Raw genomic sequence first — 17,857 nt, forward strand, 5'->3', positions numbered from 1 at the left:
TTGAGGGGAGTGACAAGTGCAGGGAACTCTCAGACTACCCCTTTCTCAGGCAAATGTCCAACATGGCCCCTGAAAAGTCCATAGGAGTGGCCCACCAGGAATCCAGCCAGCCAGCAAGGCTGTGGGGGTAAGAGCTGAGGTCTGTGGGACCAGGAGCCCACGCTCCAGGAAAGCTGTGGTTTAGGATGGTCAGCTGGGAAATACGGGCAGTCCCTGGAGCGCCACCAGGAGGCAAATACATGCTTCCATAGGCCACAGTGCATCTCACTTTCCACTCCCCTAATGTGTTTCAGCACCCCCTTCTCAGGCAGAGTCTGAAGACTGGAGCCTTCCAGTCACTCTGTGATGTCCCCACCCAAACCAGTCCATTTGCACACATCACCAGCCACCTTCCAGCAACTGGTCTCCAGAGTCCCATGGTCATGGGGGCAGGCATGGGTGTTAGGAATTCCTATGGGACATGAGCAGAATGGGAGCAAGGGGAACTACCCCACAGGACCCTTGAGTCCCCCTTGTGCTGAGCTGGAGCCTCCGTGAGGGTGAGGGGTAGGAGGGGGCTGAGCAAAGCCAGGGCAGAAGGGCCCCCTCCTGGGAACCATCAAACCTTGTGCTGGGGGAATCAGGTCCAAGGACAGATGGTAAGGGGGTATCTTTGTGGGAGGGGAAGGTTTGAAAGCTTTTGAGTCTTGTTTGGAGGGGAGGGCTGGTCATTACAGTTTATTTCTTCTTCCCTCCACCACACCTGAGGCTGGGAAGTGGGGTCTGGGTAAAAAAGGGAAGGGTCAAAGTATTAGTCACAAAAACATGCAGACAAGATTAGATAGGGCAGGAGAGGGCCGGAGGAAGGGGACTGGGCTGAAGGGGTGGGATAAGACAGGGAGGGGTGGCACGCAAAGGGGTCTCCCTGGAACAAACTCCATTCCATCCTGCCCTCCACCTCCACTTCTGAATTGGGCCACTAATTAGTTCCTGAGGCTACATCTGGTCACCCCAAATAGACAGTCAGCTCCTGAAGGACAGGTGCCTCGCCTGACTTGTTCCTGTAACCCCACTAATCCCAGCACGGTCAAGGTACACATCATAGTCATTAAAGGCAAATATCAAGTCACCTCATAACTCAGGGCCACACTTGGACCTCACTGCCTAAGTCCCATCTATAAATCCTATGCCTCAGGGCCTTTGGTGGGCAGAGCCTCAGTCCTCTGAGACTGCTCTAACCAGGCACCCCTGCTCCTGTGCAGGGGGAAGCAGGGCCCTCCCAGACCCAAAGCTCCCCAGGAAGAGGCTCCTCTGGCCTCCAGCAGTACACCTGGCCTTCCAACCCACCCAAGCCACTCAACTGTCCTGCCCCCCCCAGCCCCAGAAGCCAGGGCACCAGCTGCTGGCATCTTCTTCATGCTATGGGCCTTCTTTGGCCAGCCCATTGGGCCAGCTCATCTGCCTTTGCCCTCTCAGAGTCAGAAGGAACTGACTGAGGGCGGGGGGGGGGCACCTCCTCAACTCCCCTCCAGACTGGGTGCAAATCTGACCTCGTCCCCACAGCTTCATGCAAATTGTTGCCATGTGGTGTCCTCTGATAGAATAGGGTTGCCTTAATCATTCCCCTAAATGACCCCCAAATTCACAATTACTTTTTTGGAGCAGCCCTGGCCCAGGGGTTGGAGGAGAGGATAACAGGAGGTGGGGAGCATCAGGAGGTGCACAAAGGAAGGGGGCTCAGCCTGGGGCGGGGGAAGTAGAGAACATGGGGGATGGGCACTGGTGGAAAGGAAGCCAAGGGCAGGGGAATGGAGGAAGGTCTCTGGGGAGGGCAAGGAGGGAGATGACAGATTAGTAAACCCAACTGTTCCCTCAGACAAATCAAAGTCCAGACACAAAAATGGCGGGTTCGTTAGTAAAAGCAGGAAACAGGGGAGTAATTCCCCGTCCCCCTCCACCCTGGGGGTTCATGATGCCCCTGCCCCCCAACCCCCCCGCGCAGCTTCTGGAAGGGGTAGGGCCGGCGGGGAGGAGGGCAGGGGGCGCCATGCAACACAGAACAGCCACTGCATTGAGGGCACATGCAGGTTAGAGGGCCGGGCCCAGCGGGAGAGGCGAGAGAACACAGCCACCATGAGAAGGCATCGGGCCGGGGGAGACAGGGAAAAGCAGAGATGGAGGCAAAAGAGCTGTGGGGGTACAGGAAGGAGAAGCTTCCTTCCGGCGGAGGAGGGGAGAGGGCCCCCATTAGGACAGATATCTATGGGTTGAGAAAGAAAGGGAACATGAGACTCAGACCTTCCCCACCAGAGGGTGACCCAGACGCTCATTCCCACCACCCACTCACCACTGATCACGGACCCCAGACACACCTGCTCACACACCACATCCCACTGAGGCCGTGTGGGAGTCTTGATGAGCTCATTTCATTGTCCTTTTCATCATCAGGACCACGGTCAGGGCCCCAAGACACAGCAGAGACTCTGTACCCAACCCAGACCAGTCCACTCCACACAGACAGGCCAGGCCTGAGTGGGGACTGAGTAGGCCAGGAGGAAGCAGACACAGCTCTGCCCCAGAAGACCCACACCCAGGCAGGAAGGAGAGTGGGGAGAACAGAGGATGCAGGAGCCCAGCGCCCAGCCACCGAGCCCCACTCCACTCCCCAGGAGCCAGGAGGGTGGCTGGAGGTGCTACAAGGGGCAGCCTACCACCTGAGTGGGCTCTCAGCCCTTCCCACTGACCTCAGCTCACCTCTGCTCACCCTGGCTCCCTACTCAGGCAGGCTGGTAGGATGTGAAACCAGGCCCTGGCTACAAATATCCCCACGGGGCACTCCTTGTCCACCATACCCCAGGAAGGAAGACTGAGGAAGAGTGGAGAACCCTCTGGCATCCTCCAAAGCTCTTCTCCATTCCCTGCTGTGATCACAGAGTCGCCATCCTCCCTGGAAGGGGGCTGATCTGGGGGAAAATTAGACTAAGTGAGGGCAAGTGTTTTGAACTTGTGGGTGGACTGGGTGGGCTTTGGGGATTCAGGAAATGTTTTGACATTATGGGCAAAACTGCCGCCATGGGCATTCTGTTTTCCTGTGAGACACCATTTCTGTGTCACCAAATCCTCAAAGGTTTCACGAGCCACAGGTGGTTAACTTGGAACTGAGTGGGGTGGGATTAGAAAACAAAGACAGGGAAGGACGTCTGAGGGAGGCATGCAGCCCTGCTCCATGTCAAGGTTTAGCCATCTGTTTGGGGTGGGGGAGAAACTAAAGAGAGAAACTGGTTGGGAAGATGCCCCAGGAAGATGGCCCAGCCAGCAATTATAGCCCAACAATAAATCCTCACATCTGGATTTAAAAACGTTGGGGAAGAGAAACTTCAGGTAAGAAACCCTGAGTTCTTTAGCCTTTGCCATTTTCCAGAACAATCCCATTTTCCCTCTCTGACTCCCTTCTGTAAAAGGGGTTTAACAGCCTCCATCACTCCCCCTCCTCCCAGGCTGACAGTGAGGCTCACATGACATGACTGAATAAAAGCACTGAAATCTTCCATAACTGGCCACGTGACCCCAGGCTTCTCTGGGTCTCAATTTCCCCGACTGTTAACTGGGAATAATCTCTGCCTGCTGCCTGCAATCTAGAGAGTCATCAAGTTTAAATGATATTCAAAAGCTGAGAGCTATTTAGAGGAACTAAAGCCCCCTGTGTTTGTACAAAGAACTATTGTTATTTTTACAAAAAAACTTCCATTGGCCTGACCATACCTAATCCAGACCTCTCAACTGGTTCATCCTCTCCCCCAGGGAGAAACGTTTAAATAACAAGAAAAAAGTTAACAAAAATAAATACAAAACCAGCCAGAGCCCGGCTGAGGATTGCCTGGGAATCAGAACAGGTGAACCTTCTTTGGTGCCCCGTTCTCTGACTCCAGTCTTGGCCTGAAAGAGCTGATCCCTGGGACAGATTTCTCTGGGTTCATGAGGCTACTCAGATACCCCCAGGCAACCAGCTCCAATCATCAACAGTGATGTTCACACTGGAGAGCGTGGACTTCAGAGATGGAGAATTTAGCAGCATCCCTTGCCTGGGAGGAATCCAGACAGGATTCTTTGCTTCTTAACCAGCTTACCCAAGTCACCCTGTCTCTCCTCCTCCTCCCCAGGTCCAATTCCTGCAGCATTCTGGGGTTTCATGCAGTTATTTTAGGACTAATTCCTAAGAGGGGATGGTAATAGGGTCTCCAGTGGGGCCAGCGACATTGTATTCTCCAGGGTCTGCTATGGGAAGGGAACTGCATCTTTATAAAACATCCCTGCCCTGGAAACATGAAGATAGCCAGTTAGCATTTTATAAAGCTTAATAAAATTATAATTCCCTCTACAGAGTACAGATGCTTCCGCTTCCATTACCCTTTCTGACCTTCACACTGGCCCCAGGAAATAGGTGATGCAGGTGTATCATCAGCCTATTTGGGAACTGTGGTTTAGCCCAAGACACTGTCAATTTTTAACTGAATTGAGACTTGAAGGAAGGTCTGCAGGCCCCTAATTCTCAGATGGTATTCCCCAGGTGCTTGGGGTATACTACATGGGCTTATCTTGCCTCCTTCTGTCCCCAAAGTCACAGTGAAGCTCTGTAAAGAAAATTCCTGGCAGGTACTTAACGGCCAGGCCTGAGGAGTGGGCAGCAGCTAAATGCTAGAAGCAGAAGCTGGAGAACAGAGATTGTGAGGGGTGTAGTTGGGAACACCAAAAGGTTCCATTTGAACACGGGGACGACAAGGCGTGACCAGATAAGATGTTAGGTTTAGGAGAGCTACGACGGCTATTGCCACAGGCACTAGCTCAGGGACAGGGCAGACGACAGGGTTACCCCCAAGTCTGTGGGTGCAGGGAACATACACCTGAGGAAGCATCAGGACAGGCCACAGGTGGCCTCAGAGGCAGAGCCTCTTGGGGAGGTGGTGGAGCCACTCAGGTTGGGAGCCTACTTATCATGCTTCCCTCCTCGCCAGCCAGGCAGACACATGAACCTGGGAGGCTGGGAAGGCCAGGCAGCTGCCCCACGCAGCTCGAGCCCCGTGGGAGCAGACACGTCCATCTGCAGGGTCCCCAGCCTGGTGCTCAATCACTCTGCATTATTAATAGGCGATGACTAACCGCCTGCTGCCGCAGAGCCAGGACACGGCAGGCACAAGGGAATCCCAGGGGATGGCGCACAGCAGGGCCTGCAGGCACACACTCCAAGGCAAGGCGAGGAGCAAAGGGCCAGCCTCAGCTCCTTCCCTGCTCCTGCCCCCACAACCACCTCCATACAGAGCCCTCACCAGGCTCAACACACACACAGTCACATGGCCCCCAGCTCACACCAGCACTGACACATGTACAGTCACTAGCAGAGTCTCACAAACACGAAGTACAGTCTCCCACTAACACCCCTAAATGTCACACCAACATTTACACACACTGGCACCCACACACCAACATACACCAGCTGCATTTACACAGACACCCACACCAACACTCATGGGGACGGAGCCCAACCCAAACAGAGGAGCTTGGTGACAACCACCCCAACTTTACCCCTGCTGGGTGTCCTCCTCTCACCCCCTCAACAGGAAGGAAACCAACCCCAGTCAGAGGCCATGCTGGACAGGCAGGGGACAGAGAGGGGAGGAGAAATGGGGGGGAAGGAAGACAGTGTGAAACACAGTGTTAGTCAGAGCAGCAGAGCTGTGGGGGAACTGGACGCTGTCCCTGGTGGGGGGGAAGACCATTCGTGCCATGCAAAATGTGGGGGAAGACGGAACCAGGAACCCTCAAGGTTGGGAAGTGAGGGCAGGGATGTCACCTCTTCCCTGGCAGCCAGCATGGGGCAGCCCCCAAACTGGTGTGAACTGGTGATTTGAAGGAGCAATCTGGACTGGTCCCAGGCTGCTGTGCATCTCCCAAGGCCATTTCTGCCCCCCTCTGGGTAACTTGCCCCGCTGGCTGCCACTGGAGGGCTCACCCCAGCCCCCTCCTCCAAATCAAGGGGCCTGTCCAGGAGCTGACGGTGAGCAGAGCAGAGCATGTCATGGGATGGTGTTTTCCATGGATTTTCAGGAGACCAAGAAAAAAACTAAATCAAAGAGAAAAAACGAGGGAGAGGGGAAAATGAACAAAACAAAGCAATAGATATAAGCAGCCTGGCATCGGGGCTGGTCTAACCAGAGCCGATGAACGTGGGGCCCCTCTGGCCAGGAATCGGAATCAGGAGTCAGGGGTTAGGGCAGGGACAGGCCAAATTCCTCGATTTCCATTTGTCTTTTGGATTTGAGTTTGGACCAAAAAAGAAAGAAAAGGGAAAGAGGAAAACTAAAGGAGAAGCAAAAATCTAAAGATTGTCCAGGACGCAAAAAAGGAAGAGCAAAACAACCGAAACCAAACGGGGAAAGGAAACAGAAGAGGGAGAATCGAACAGTTAAAAAAACCCACGGCAAACCAAACGGTAAGACAATTAGAGTGATATCTACCAGATAATGCAGTTTGTTTACCATAGCGTGTCCAATCCCTGCGTGCTTCACCGGAGATGGGGGTGGGGGGGTCAAAAATAAAAAACAACAAAGACAACAACAAAAGAACAGAACGAAAGAAAAGAAAAATAAAATGACCAACTGTGAAACTCAAGGAAGGAGGAAAAATATATATCCATATATGTTCGGTTGTTTGTTCAGACCCTCCCACCTTATTAGGTTCAGCTAGAGTATTTTGTTTAAAGAAAATTAAATTATGATGGGAAGGAGAAATAAAACACACACATAAATTAATCCCTTCTTCTCCCAATCAATCCCTCCCCCATCCCTCCTCTGGATGCCTCTCCCCCCTCCCCTCCCGAGGAAGAGCCTGCTGCAGAGAAGGGGAACAGTTAAAGACCTTGGTTAGTAGAGAGAAAACAACAAAAGAACTGGACCAAGAAAGCAAAGACTTAGAGATGGCCGACATTCCGCAGATGAGACAAAGGTTAGTTCAGTCTTCCACTCATACCTTGCCCCACCTGTCCCTGCCCATCCCTTGGTCCCCTGGGTAATAAGCGTGTTAGTAACACACACAGAGTTGGCAACGGGGTTTTCCAACAGAGGGTGAAAGAGGGAAGGCGGGAGGTTAAGAAGCAGACCCAATTATGCAGTATTAGTAAATCCTATCAGCTGAGAGGTTAGGAAGTTGAGGGAAAGGAAGGGAGGGGAGCGAGGGGTGTGAGAAAGGGATGGGCTATTGACTTAGGTGATGGACGGGTGGGTTTGTTGGCTAACTGGTCAACCAGATGGCTTTCCAGAGAACTGGCTAAAGAGTGAGTTGGTGCTGGCCAACTGGCTGACCAATGACCATGTTGAGATAATGGGTTAACTGTTTGGTGATGGGCCAGCTGGCTGTCAGGCTGGGAGACAAGTGGCCAGCACCCCTTGAGAATCACAGGAGTGGCGAGAATGAGAGGCAGTTTCATTCGGGGACAAAGGAAAGGGGTTCCCAAGGAGCTTAGGAGGGATATGGGTGTCTGCTTTTCCTGGGGATGGAAGATAGGCAAATAGATCCAGGGAGCCATAGGGGAGGGGCAGCTCCTTTTTTTTTTTTTTTTTGGTCTGTTTCTCTTCCTTCAGAAAGGAGGAGAGACTGAGCCGTCACCAGGATGAGTTAAAGGAAAGCTTGCCCTCCACAGGCTGGCAGAGGGCTCACTCTCAAATCATATCTAATCATCCCAAACTCTCCTCCCTCTCCTTCCCCTCTCCTACCCACAGCTGACTCCTCCTTCCTGCCTAACTTGACTTTTCAGAGCCCACATTTCCCAAAAAGTTCCCCAGGTTCTTCAATCACCCCACCCCCATTCTCCTATGTTCCTCTGTGCAGCTGCCCCTACCAGAATTAAGTACCCACCACCACCACCCCTGCAAGTCTCTGGGATTGGTAAGGCTTTCCCGGCAGCCCAGCCTCCTTCCATACACACCCACAAACCCCTGAACTCCACTTCCCACAGCCAGCACCAGAAATTCACCCCCATTCACACCACCTACCTCTAAAATCCTTTACTCTTCCCTAAGCTACAAGCCAGCTTCTTCTACCCCCAAGTTCATTTTCTCTTCTCCTGGCCAAAGACAGTAACCACCTTCAAAATCACCCTGGTCTTTGGGGAGGAGATGTCAAAGGGACTGAGGCAGCTTCACCCAGACTATCAGAGGTGGAGGACACTATAGCTTGGTGTCCTTTAAATACTGAACTGCACAGCCGAGAGAGTGATTGTAAGAAGGGATGGTATTCCAGGGACAGATCCATTAGTTAGCGAGTTATTATAACCAGTGGGCACAGGGCTAATTGAGTAACACAATTAATAAGGGCCTCACATAATTAAAAATAACAGAATTCAATATTTAGCAGCTAGAAGAAGTGCTGAAAAACCAATATTAATTATTAGTGGTGCAGAAGCAGTTTACATAGCAGTAGGACAAGAGTCTAACTGTGGGGGGGGGGTCTGGAGCAAGGGGGTAACAGGTGATTCAAGGACTGAACTATTACTTAGTGGGATTGTCTGAAATGAAGAGGCCAACTAGTCAGAACAAGGAACAGTTAGCTTCAGGGCAGCTAAACCAATTGCACCAAAAAGGTAAAAGCTGCCTGATGTCCCCACACTCATCAAACAAGGCAGAGGAAAGGTACCAGGGAGAAAGGGATGCAACTGCTACTCTTTTTGAATTAGAACTAGTGTGGGAACTAAAATTAAAACAGTTTTCAACTTTCATGGACAACTTCCATTTTAACAAATAGAAGAGCACATTCAGAAACAAGATTAAGAAGGAAGAGATGTGAGTTCTAAGCCTAAACTGTCCACTAAGGTGTCCAGAGATCCAGGCTTCCTCTAAAGGCTGGAGCAGGTGATAGCGGATCCCTCTAGACTTAGGGATTGGAGATCTAGGCCCCAGTCCATGGGGATCATGCCAGAGAGGGCAATTATGGCCAAATACCAGAGTGGAGCTCCCACTGGAACCCATTCCTGGTGCCTGTGACATGGCAACCGGTGCCTTTGCAAATGATGGCATCTGGAGAGCTGAATTTCAGACTAATAGGTGGATAGTGAAGGGTTCCCCACCCACAGAAACAGCACAGGGGCCCCAGAATGGCAGCGCTCGATGAGGGAGGTGGGCATCAAGTCATGGAGGGGAGAAGTCAGTCATTACATCAAGTGCTAATTTCAAGGGCCTTTGGACAAAACTATACCCCATCTCTGCCTTGAACTCTGAGTGTAGCCCCAGCCCTTCAAGAAAGCCAAGAGAGGGATTACATACAAAAATCATGAAGGTCTGCGTGAAGGCAATCTCTGTAGAGCTGGAGCAAGAAAAGCTCAGGACAAAGAAAAGAGGCGCCCACTCCACTCAGAGATAAGAGGGGCCTGCTCTCCAAGAGACAAGCAGAACAGTCAGATGATTTCGAGATTTGAGAACGTCCAAGAATGGTGGAACTACAAGACAAACTACAGCCGCCTTGCATTTTGAACCAATGACAACAACCAGGCCCCCCCGCCCTGGGAGGCAGAGAATTGGAGTGGCCATGGAGTCAGACTTCCAATTCTACCACGGCCTAACTAGATCACTTTGGGCAAGTTCTTTAATCTGCTGAGTCTGGATTTTCCTCACTAGTAACATGGGAATACCTCCCACTTCACAGGATTGTTAGAAAATCAGTGAGATACAAAGAGAAACGAGACCCTTGAACTCGAGGCTGGCAGAGGAGAGATGCAGCGTGCAGTCTGAGGGAGGCTGTAAAAGAGGAACAGGGTCCTCTAGAAATTCAGAGCAGGATGGGAGGGGATTTTTCCTGGCTTTGTAACAGGAGTGAGAGTATCTTCCGGAGGATGAGAGATAGTTGGATGTTCATGTGGAATATATCTGCTGGGTCCTCGTGTCCACAACTCACCAACTGGCTTCAAGAAAGAGCCCAAATGAACCAGATAAGAACACTAGAAAAACAACTGAAAAGACTCAATAGTTGCTGAAATTAAGCCCTCAAGGAGCTTACCACCTACAAATAGAGAAAAGAAATGAACACAAATATTGACCACACAGACAGAATGTGATGATGAAGGCAGAACATAGCAAAGAACAAAGACTGGTGGGGTGGGAGAGTCAAGGGAGGCTTTGGGAAGAAGGAGGCATTTAGGCCTGGTCTGAAGGACTGAAGAGCCCCGCTGCTAACAATAATGGCAGACAGAAAGGGCTCACAAGGTGCCAGGCCTGTGCTTTCCAATATCACCTCAGTCAGCAAAGGCTCACTTGGCTGATAAGGAGCTGAGTGCAGAGAGGTTACGTCACTTGCCTCAAGCCTCTCGAACTAGTGGTAGAGCTGAGATTGGAATCCTGCCTGCCTGACTCAAATCCCAGCTCTAGGATTTCACCAGGCAGAAACGAGGGTGAATGGTGGTGTCAGTGGGCAAACTGTGGGAACACAGGGGTAGCTGGGGATCCAGCACAGATGGGGTACATAGAGGAGCGCATTTAGACCCTACGACAGGGCCAGGCAGGGCCAGGGCATGTGAGCTGCCAGAGAAGATGGCCTGGGGCTGGAAGGTAGGGGAGGGAGCCCCAAATGCCTGGAGGACCCCATTTTGGGGGACTGCCTCCCTGATGCCAGGGGAGCTCCTGGAAACCTCCATACTGAGAAGCAGCATCATGGGAGCTGGGCAGGAGGAAGCACTGTGTGGTACCTTGGTAGCCAGCTTGTCTTTTGAATTTGGTGCTGGCTGCTGAAATGGGTTTGCACTCACCTCCCATGGTGGGAGGCATACTAGGTATGGGACGAGAGTGCAACCAGGATTAAAATAGACCTCAGGAAATTCTCAAAGGTAATCATTTCTGCAAAGATCCTCCAAGAGACACCTCCGGTCACAGTGGCCTTAGGCAGGGTTCTAAGGGTTCTAAGGGAGAAGGCAAGAGCAAGGTGCTATCTCAGTCAGGCCTCCTCCAGCCCTAACTGCTGTGTCCTAAGAGCCTCTTGATGATTTCAGGGATAATTATCTAGTTCCAGGGTAAGGGGGGAAATCCAGCCTCCTTCCCATCTTTGGAGATGGCCTCTCGACCCAGAAGCAAGGTGAAGGGAGACCCCCCTCAGTGCTTATTCTGGGGCAGGCCCTCCCTACTCTGGCCTAACCACCTGGGGAAAACAGTGTGGAACCCGGTGTTCCCAGACCCTGCCATCTACCCTGTAAGGGAGGCAGATGTCATTTCTTACACTACCTCCGGTCCCTGCTGCTGCCCACAAAACCCGAGGAGACAGGACACTGGTTTAAAACCACCCACTCCCAACCCAACATCCCCCCTCTGATTACAAAAGGATCTTCCTACCCAAGGACACCATCGGTACACTACATAAACTTGTTTGGCAGTGTTTCTCCACCTCGGCCCTGCTGACATTTTGGGCCACATCATTCCTTGCTGGTGGGCTGTCCTGCGTCCTATAGGATGTTAGCAGCATCCTGGCCTCTACCCACTAGATGCCAGTAGCACCCTCTCCCAAGCTGTGACAACCCAAAATGTCTCCAGACATTGCCAAATGTCTCCTGGGAAGCAGGGGGCACACCACCCTCGATCAAGAACCACCACTCGAGGGATAACAGGACCCAATAACTTATTCTTAGAAGCCCTGAAAGATACACACATTGGAAGGGCCCGGTGAGAATGACTCACCACAGGTGAGGTCCTGGGTAAAGCCAGTGAATTGAGAATGCTGAGGCTGACCTTCCCCATGATGGCCACAGTCACCAAAATAGGGCTGTACCTCACTTTATGGGCATGGATTAGAGTAAAAAATACCCCCAGAAACCCTTTTTAAGAAGAGCTCTCGATCAAAGCCTTTAAGTAGATACCCTCTCTGGCCCTGGAGGCCCATCTAGTGGAACAGGCTAGGGGAGTCGTTTCTATCAGCTACTAGCTTGGGCCCATGACTCTGTGAGCCCCAGGAAGAGGCTACCACGGGCCACTGTCCACACTTGGTGCTGCTGAGCCCAGGCCTCGTCCCCTCTGTAGCTTTTCCTGCTCCCTCGGCCACAAACTGCTCCCTCCTCTAGGTCTCTCTAGTTCCTAGAACATTTAAAGTTTCTGCTACACTGTTGGCACTTGCATGGTCTCGCTGAGTTCACTTTCAGCAGATCATCCTGTCTCAAGAGCTAAAGGGCTGGGAGGGCAGGGACCATGCCCTTTTCCCTCTGTACCCAATATGGACACACAGTACATTTGTTCTGGCCAAATGTTGCACAGACAGGGATTCTGAGCTCACAGTGTCTTCCTGCCAGAGGCAGTGCCAGGTGACAGCACCGGTCCTGGAGAGGGAAAGCAATTGAAAAGCACCAAAGGCAACTCTCCCCAACACATACATGCAGTAAAATGTGTGTGGCACATAAAAGTACGACAGATGTACCTGACACACTCAGGTTCACTCAGACAGTGGTGACAACACAGGACATACCTCTGACTCGCTCCAGGAATGATATGACATGATGAGGGCATTGCACTGTGAGGAGTGCCCCCACCTAGCATGCCACTCCATAGAGCACAGGGGCACTAAGAATAGGTGCCTGGGTAGGGACCCAACTGCAAGAGGTAGAGCAGGCTGGGAAGGACAGCAGGAGTGCTCATGGTGTCCTAATGGGTGGACGAGGGAAGGAACCACAGGAAGAGGATCCCTGGGAGATCACTCAATGGCGCTGAAGAATAGGTAAGAAGAGTGAGAGGTCGGCTGGGATCCCGACCCTCACTGACGAGCCTTTCAATGGAGGAAGGGCAGGAGGAGGAAGAGGAGGGCAATGATGAAGAGAGACAGGAAGGTTGGCCACCACACAACCAGAACCAGAAAGTACAGAGCCGATAACTAGTAAGAGGAGGGCCCTAAACCAACAGAGATGCGCCTGCTCCTGGCTGCACTTAGTGCTGGAGGTGGAGCTGGAAAAGCTTCCCTGCCATCAGCTACACAAAAAAGCAGTGGGCCCAAGAGAGAAGGGCCAGCAAAAGCCTGGGCCTCTGGGTGAGCAGGGAAGGGAGACAAGAAGTGGAGGCAGGATGCATGGTGGCCTCTCCTGCTTGCACAGAAGGGTATGGCTTGGACCCTGTTTGAGGCAGGAGCTTCTCAGGGCTGGAAACAAGCTATGGCAGCTGCTGTCAAGGGGAAGCCTGGCCAGAGAGATGGCCCTACCAGCCATAGCCACCCTGGGCCTTATGAGAAGCAGAGGCCACTATGAAGAAGTGAAGGCAGGATGCATGGTGGCACGTGCCCAGAAACGTCAGCACCTCTCCAGGGGGTGAGCCTGGGAGCAGGAGCTGAGGGGACACTGTGAAGAAGAGCCCTGTCCTGCCTGTAGCAGCCGACCCGAGAGTCTCCTTTGAGCTCCTGCACAGGCTGGCCTGGGAGCCATGGAAAGACAACCATAGACTGCTTAGAGGGCATGGGCTCCTTTAGAGGGACTGGAAGGGAAAAGAGAAGGAAGTATGCTGCTCAGAGGAGAGGCAGGACCAAGCCACCTCCGCCCTGCTCTCCCTCACTCACCTGCTGTACCTCCACCGCACACTGACCCAATCCCTGCCTCTGTCCTAGAATGGTCCCCTTGAGGCACATCCTGCCCCCACACAACCTCAGGCTTTCATTTGTGCCTTTCTGCCCTAGTGTTGGGACACCACAGCTGCTCCACCAGGCCAGTGTCTCCCTACCTCATCGTACCCCAGGGCTCACTCATCAGGCTCTCTCTCTCTCTCCTTCCATCTCCCAAATCACCTTTCTGCCAGATCACCTGATTTCTTAGCCCTTGAAACCCCTGCAACTGCCACCAATCTGAGCCCAGCCCTACCCTGTCCCTCCAACTCCTACCCTGGGCAGCTCTTCAGCCACCTCCCTAGCTCAGCTCCCTGGTCCTTGAAGCCTGCCCACTACAGCCACACTCGTGGACCTCTCAGCCCCGAGCCTTGATCTCCTCCACAACCATACTTCAGCGCTCTGTCCAGATGCCTCCCACCCACACTCCCACTCTGCCCTAGACATGGCCAGGCCCTGGCCTTCTTCTTGCTCTCCCTACCTGGCGCAGGTTTCGGGTGACCCGGACGTCGTGCCAGGAGTTGTCGTTGAACTTGCCATTGACAGGTTCCACAAGGGCCTCGAAGGCTCCAGAGCCCAGATTGATGACCAGCCAGACGGCCCCAGACTTGAGGGAAAGGTTGACGTAGTCGGCAGACTTGCCCGTGTGCAGCATCAGCCCGTTGCGCTGCAGGGTGCGGAAGGCCAGCGTGATCTCGTCCGTGCTGCTCTGGATCGGGTTGTGTGACAGGTCGTAGCAGAAGAACTCGTTGCCTTTGAAGGTCGCCACAAACTCCTCCTTGCCTGGACACCATGGTGTGGGGAAAGGGGAGAAGGCTGAGTGGGGTAGGGTATGCCAGACCTCCCTGTTCCCCTCCAGCAACCCAGGTGCAGGTCTGGGAGCGGGAGCCCCGTGGCCCCAACTGCAAGCTTAGGCCCTCTCCCCTCCCTGGCCTGTCTACCCTCCTCTCTGGACCCTGCCATCTCTGCTGTCAGAAGTCAGCTTCCCACATATCCATTTCCTAAGCAAGAGGCTGCTAAGTGGTTCTCACACTGACAGCTGACAATTAAGCTGCCAACAAGGCCAGGCAAAGCAGACTTCTCACTGTCTCCTCCCTCACCAGCCTTCCATCAGCCACTCCCCTTAACCAAGGGATGCAAAAGAGACTCAGGAGGCTCCACCTGACTTCTCCCTGGGAGTGCCTCCCCTATGGCTGGGGTGGCACAGTCTCCTGAGTGCAGCCCACCTCCCACTCCTGCCTGTTCTTGGTGATGACCATCCTCAGCCCAGGGACAGTTTTAGGCCTCACCATTAGGGATGGAACTAGTAGGCTGTGCAGCAGGGAGCAGCTGAGAAGAGTGCAGAAAGGGTGTGTTGGGGGAGGCAAGGGGAGGACACATGGAAAGGCAATGCAGGTGACAGGGATGTGCACCAGGTAGCAGCAGGCCACTGGGCAGGGCTTACAGGGTAGCTATCATGCCAGCTATAGCCCCCACTCCCAGCTTCCTACTCCAACCTCAGAGGACAGCACAGATGGGCCCTTAGTAGAGAGCCTCCAAGGGGTCCCAAAGGATGGGTGTGAGACCCCACGTGCCTGGCAGGTGGCTAGGGGTGAAAGTGCAAGGCTCTCATGCATGCATGTGTGCATGTGTGTGCACAGGGCTCCTGCCACTGGCACTTTTTAAGCAGAAGCAAAAATGACTGGGAGAGCCTTAGGGGTATTTAGCGTACTATAAGTGGGTGACAAGTGAGAGGTCAATGGCTTGGTGGAGGAAAATTGGGGTCCCAGCCCCATAGCTTCATGAGCCAGAGCTCAAACGGAGGGAAAGAGAAGGGGACATGGAAGCAGAGGAGAGCAGAGAACCTGGATTCTGACAGTGACTCACTTCTCCTCCCAGCAAACAGCTGGTCCTGCCCACCTCACAGGAACAAGAATGCCGGCAAAAAGCCTTTATGGAGTGAGGGGAGTCTTAGTACAGGCCCCCAGGTCCTGCAGGAGCAAGGCACAATGGCAGGGCAGGAGACGGGGAGGGGGCACACATGGCCCTCGTAAGGCACCTGCTGGGCCGGGCCACAGCAGCAAGCAGGACATGAGGAATCAGGGGCTCTCTGGGTGCATTTTATGCTGATGTCCCTCCCCTGTACACAACAGCCCGCTTCTCTCCATCCGGGCAGCCTGCCCATAGACTCTGTCCTCATTGCCTCTGGATGCCAAAGCACCAGCTGCTGCCCCAGAGCCTGGCACCGCACTTACTGCAGCTGGCAAGGCCCAGTTTCCTGAGGCCACAGGGCAGCAAGGATGGTGAGGACACAGGCAACATGGGGACATTCGAAACCCCGCTCTGCCTACCTTGGGGCTCCAGTGGGGAAGATCAGAGAGAATAAAGGGGAGGAGTCAAGTCCAGACAAGAAGGGGAAGGTGCAGAGGGAGGCCAGGGAGGGAGAGAGAAAGATGGACTCCGGGGCAGAAAGGAAATGGTGACGGCTCAGAGTGCTGAGGGAGCAAGAGGTGAGAGAGTGAAGCAATCTGGATAAAGACAAGGAGCAAACTGGGAGGGGATGGGCAAGGGTGATGGGAAGAGGGCCAGCAAGGAAAGGGGGACAGTGACCTCTAGGGAATGGAAGCCAAAGCTTTCTCAGGACTTTACTGCTTCCATAGCAACCAGGTCTGCTGCCTGGGCACTAGCGGGGGGTGGGATTGAGGGGCTCAAGGACCAGAAAAGGGATGTTCTTCACCTTGGGTTTGCCACATGTACTAGTCCCTTCCTGAAGCCAGGACTTACCTCCCACTCCCTCACCTTCACTGCAGTCAAAGAAAGTATCACTGAAGGGAGTGTGAAACAGAAAAAAGGAAAAAATAAGGCAACCACGTGAAAAAGTGATTGGACAGAACAAAAGAGGTCAGTACAAAGGAGAGAGGCGGGCCTGGGGCTGGACCCCGGCTGCCAAGGCAAAGTGGAGACACAAGGCCAATCCTCGACTCCTCCGGGCTCTGCCTCAGGTCTCCTAGGAGAGGTGGCAAAGCCAGCCACTCTGCAGCCTGAGTCTACATGTTCTCCAATTCCCAGTGCCACCCAGGGACCCGGGAAGGCCCAGATATGGAAAGAGGCTTGGAGCAGCCAGAGGGAGCCTGGAAGAATTTGAGGAGAGAGACAAAAGATGAGCAAGCGTGAACAAGAAACCGTGAGGATGGTGCGGAGGACAGAGAGAGACCCTAAGTAGGGAGGAGGGCAGCAGGACCTCAAGGGATTTTAGGGCGGACTCTCAGGGTAAGGATGTGGAGGCTGCCCCAGTGCAAACAACATCTGGGAGGAGCAAGACCTGAAGCACCAGGGGGCGCTGTCCCCCACCTTGCAGCCCAGACCATCCATCCCTAAACTTAGACTCCCAGCAGCCTTGAACAACAATCACAGCTCCTAACCGCCCCTGGCCCAGGAAGGGGGACAAGTGGCTGATACTTGTTTATCTCCCAGGTCAGGGAGTGGGGAGCCCCACAAGTGTCCCCGGTCAAGCTGAATGTGTCTAAAGACCAGCTGTGGTACTGCATTTCTGAGCATAGCGAGGGACAGAGCAGCTGCCTCCTTTCCAGGCCCAGCCCAGAGCCCTCCTCTGGGAAGGTCTCCAGCCCCCTTCCACCCCTCCCTACTCTCAAGCACTACAGCTGTCTGTTCTGCTCATTTGGCACTTACTGCCTGGTAACATCTTGTACTGCTCCCTTGAGAGGAAGTGCGATGTGAGAAAGACCTGGGCACTAATGCTGGCTCTTCCACCAGCGTTGTGACCTTGGCCAAGAGGCAACATCTCTAAGACACAGCTTTCTCCTCTGGACAAAGGAGCTAATCATCCACCTACCTCACAGGTTGCTGTGGGCATTAGAAAGAGAACAGATGGGCGCAACTTCCTAAACTGTGAACCGTTCCACAGAATAACAGTTCTTGTGCTGGTATGTAAGTTTATGTGTGTGTGTGTGCTTCCTCTCTCTCTAGATCAGTGAATAAATTAAGTCCTCTGGACAAAGTCTGCACTTTTCATATACTTTACATGTACCACGCTTTATTGTACATACTTGTTAGAATGTCAATGAGCACCTTGAGAACAAAGACCATTCTCCCATTTAAAATAAAGGTACTGAGCACACGCCTACACATATGCCAGGAGCTGTGTGAAGCACTGGGGATACACAAATGAAAAGACCCAGCGCTGTCCTCAGGGAGCTCAGTCTAGTGAGGGAGGCATACATGTAAGGTGACAGTTACAATACAGTGAGATGAGTGAAATAATGGACGTGTAGACCAGGGG

General features: G+C 53.1%; 1 protein-coding gene across 4 annotated transcripts in view; it reads right to left on the reverse strand.

Annotated features, from left to right (window-relative positions):
* The window catches only part of NRXN2 (neurexin 2), a 96,382-nt gene that overhangs the window by 58,465 nt on the left and 20,060 nt on the right, over positions 1–17,857 (reverse strand). For 3 of the 4 annotated variants that reach the window (XM_087821959.1, XM_087821960.1, XM_087821958.1), the window contains 2 exons: positions 14,060–14,361; positions 6,513–6,536 (listed from right to left, as the gene is read on the reverse strand). In XM_087821959.1, the coding sequence (XP_087678085.1) occupies positions 6,513–6,536; positions 14,060–14,361 (326 nt within the window). The remainder of the gene's footprint in view (positions 1–6,512; positions 6,537–14,059; positions 14,362–17,857) is intronic. The other variant, XM_087821955.1, reaches the window with a different exon arrangement.

The sequence above is a fragment of the Miniopterus natalensis genome, chromosome 11, assembly GCF_054644295.1.
Source record: "Miniopterus natalensis isolate mMinNat1 chromosome 11, mMinNat1.hap1, whole genome shotgun sequence".
In the NCBI taxonomy this organism is placed as follows: Eukaryota; Metazoa; Chordata; class Mammalia; order Chiroptera; family Miniopteridae; genus Miniopterus; species Miniopterus natalensis.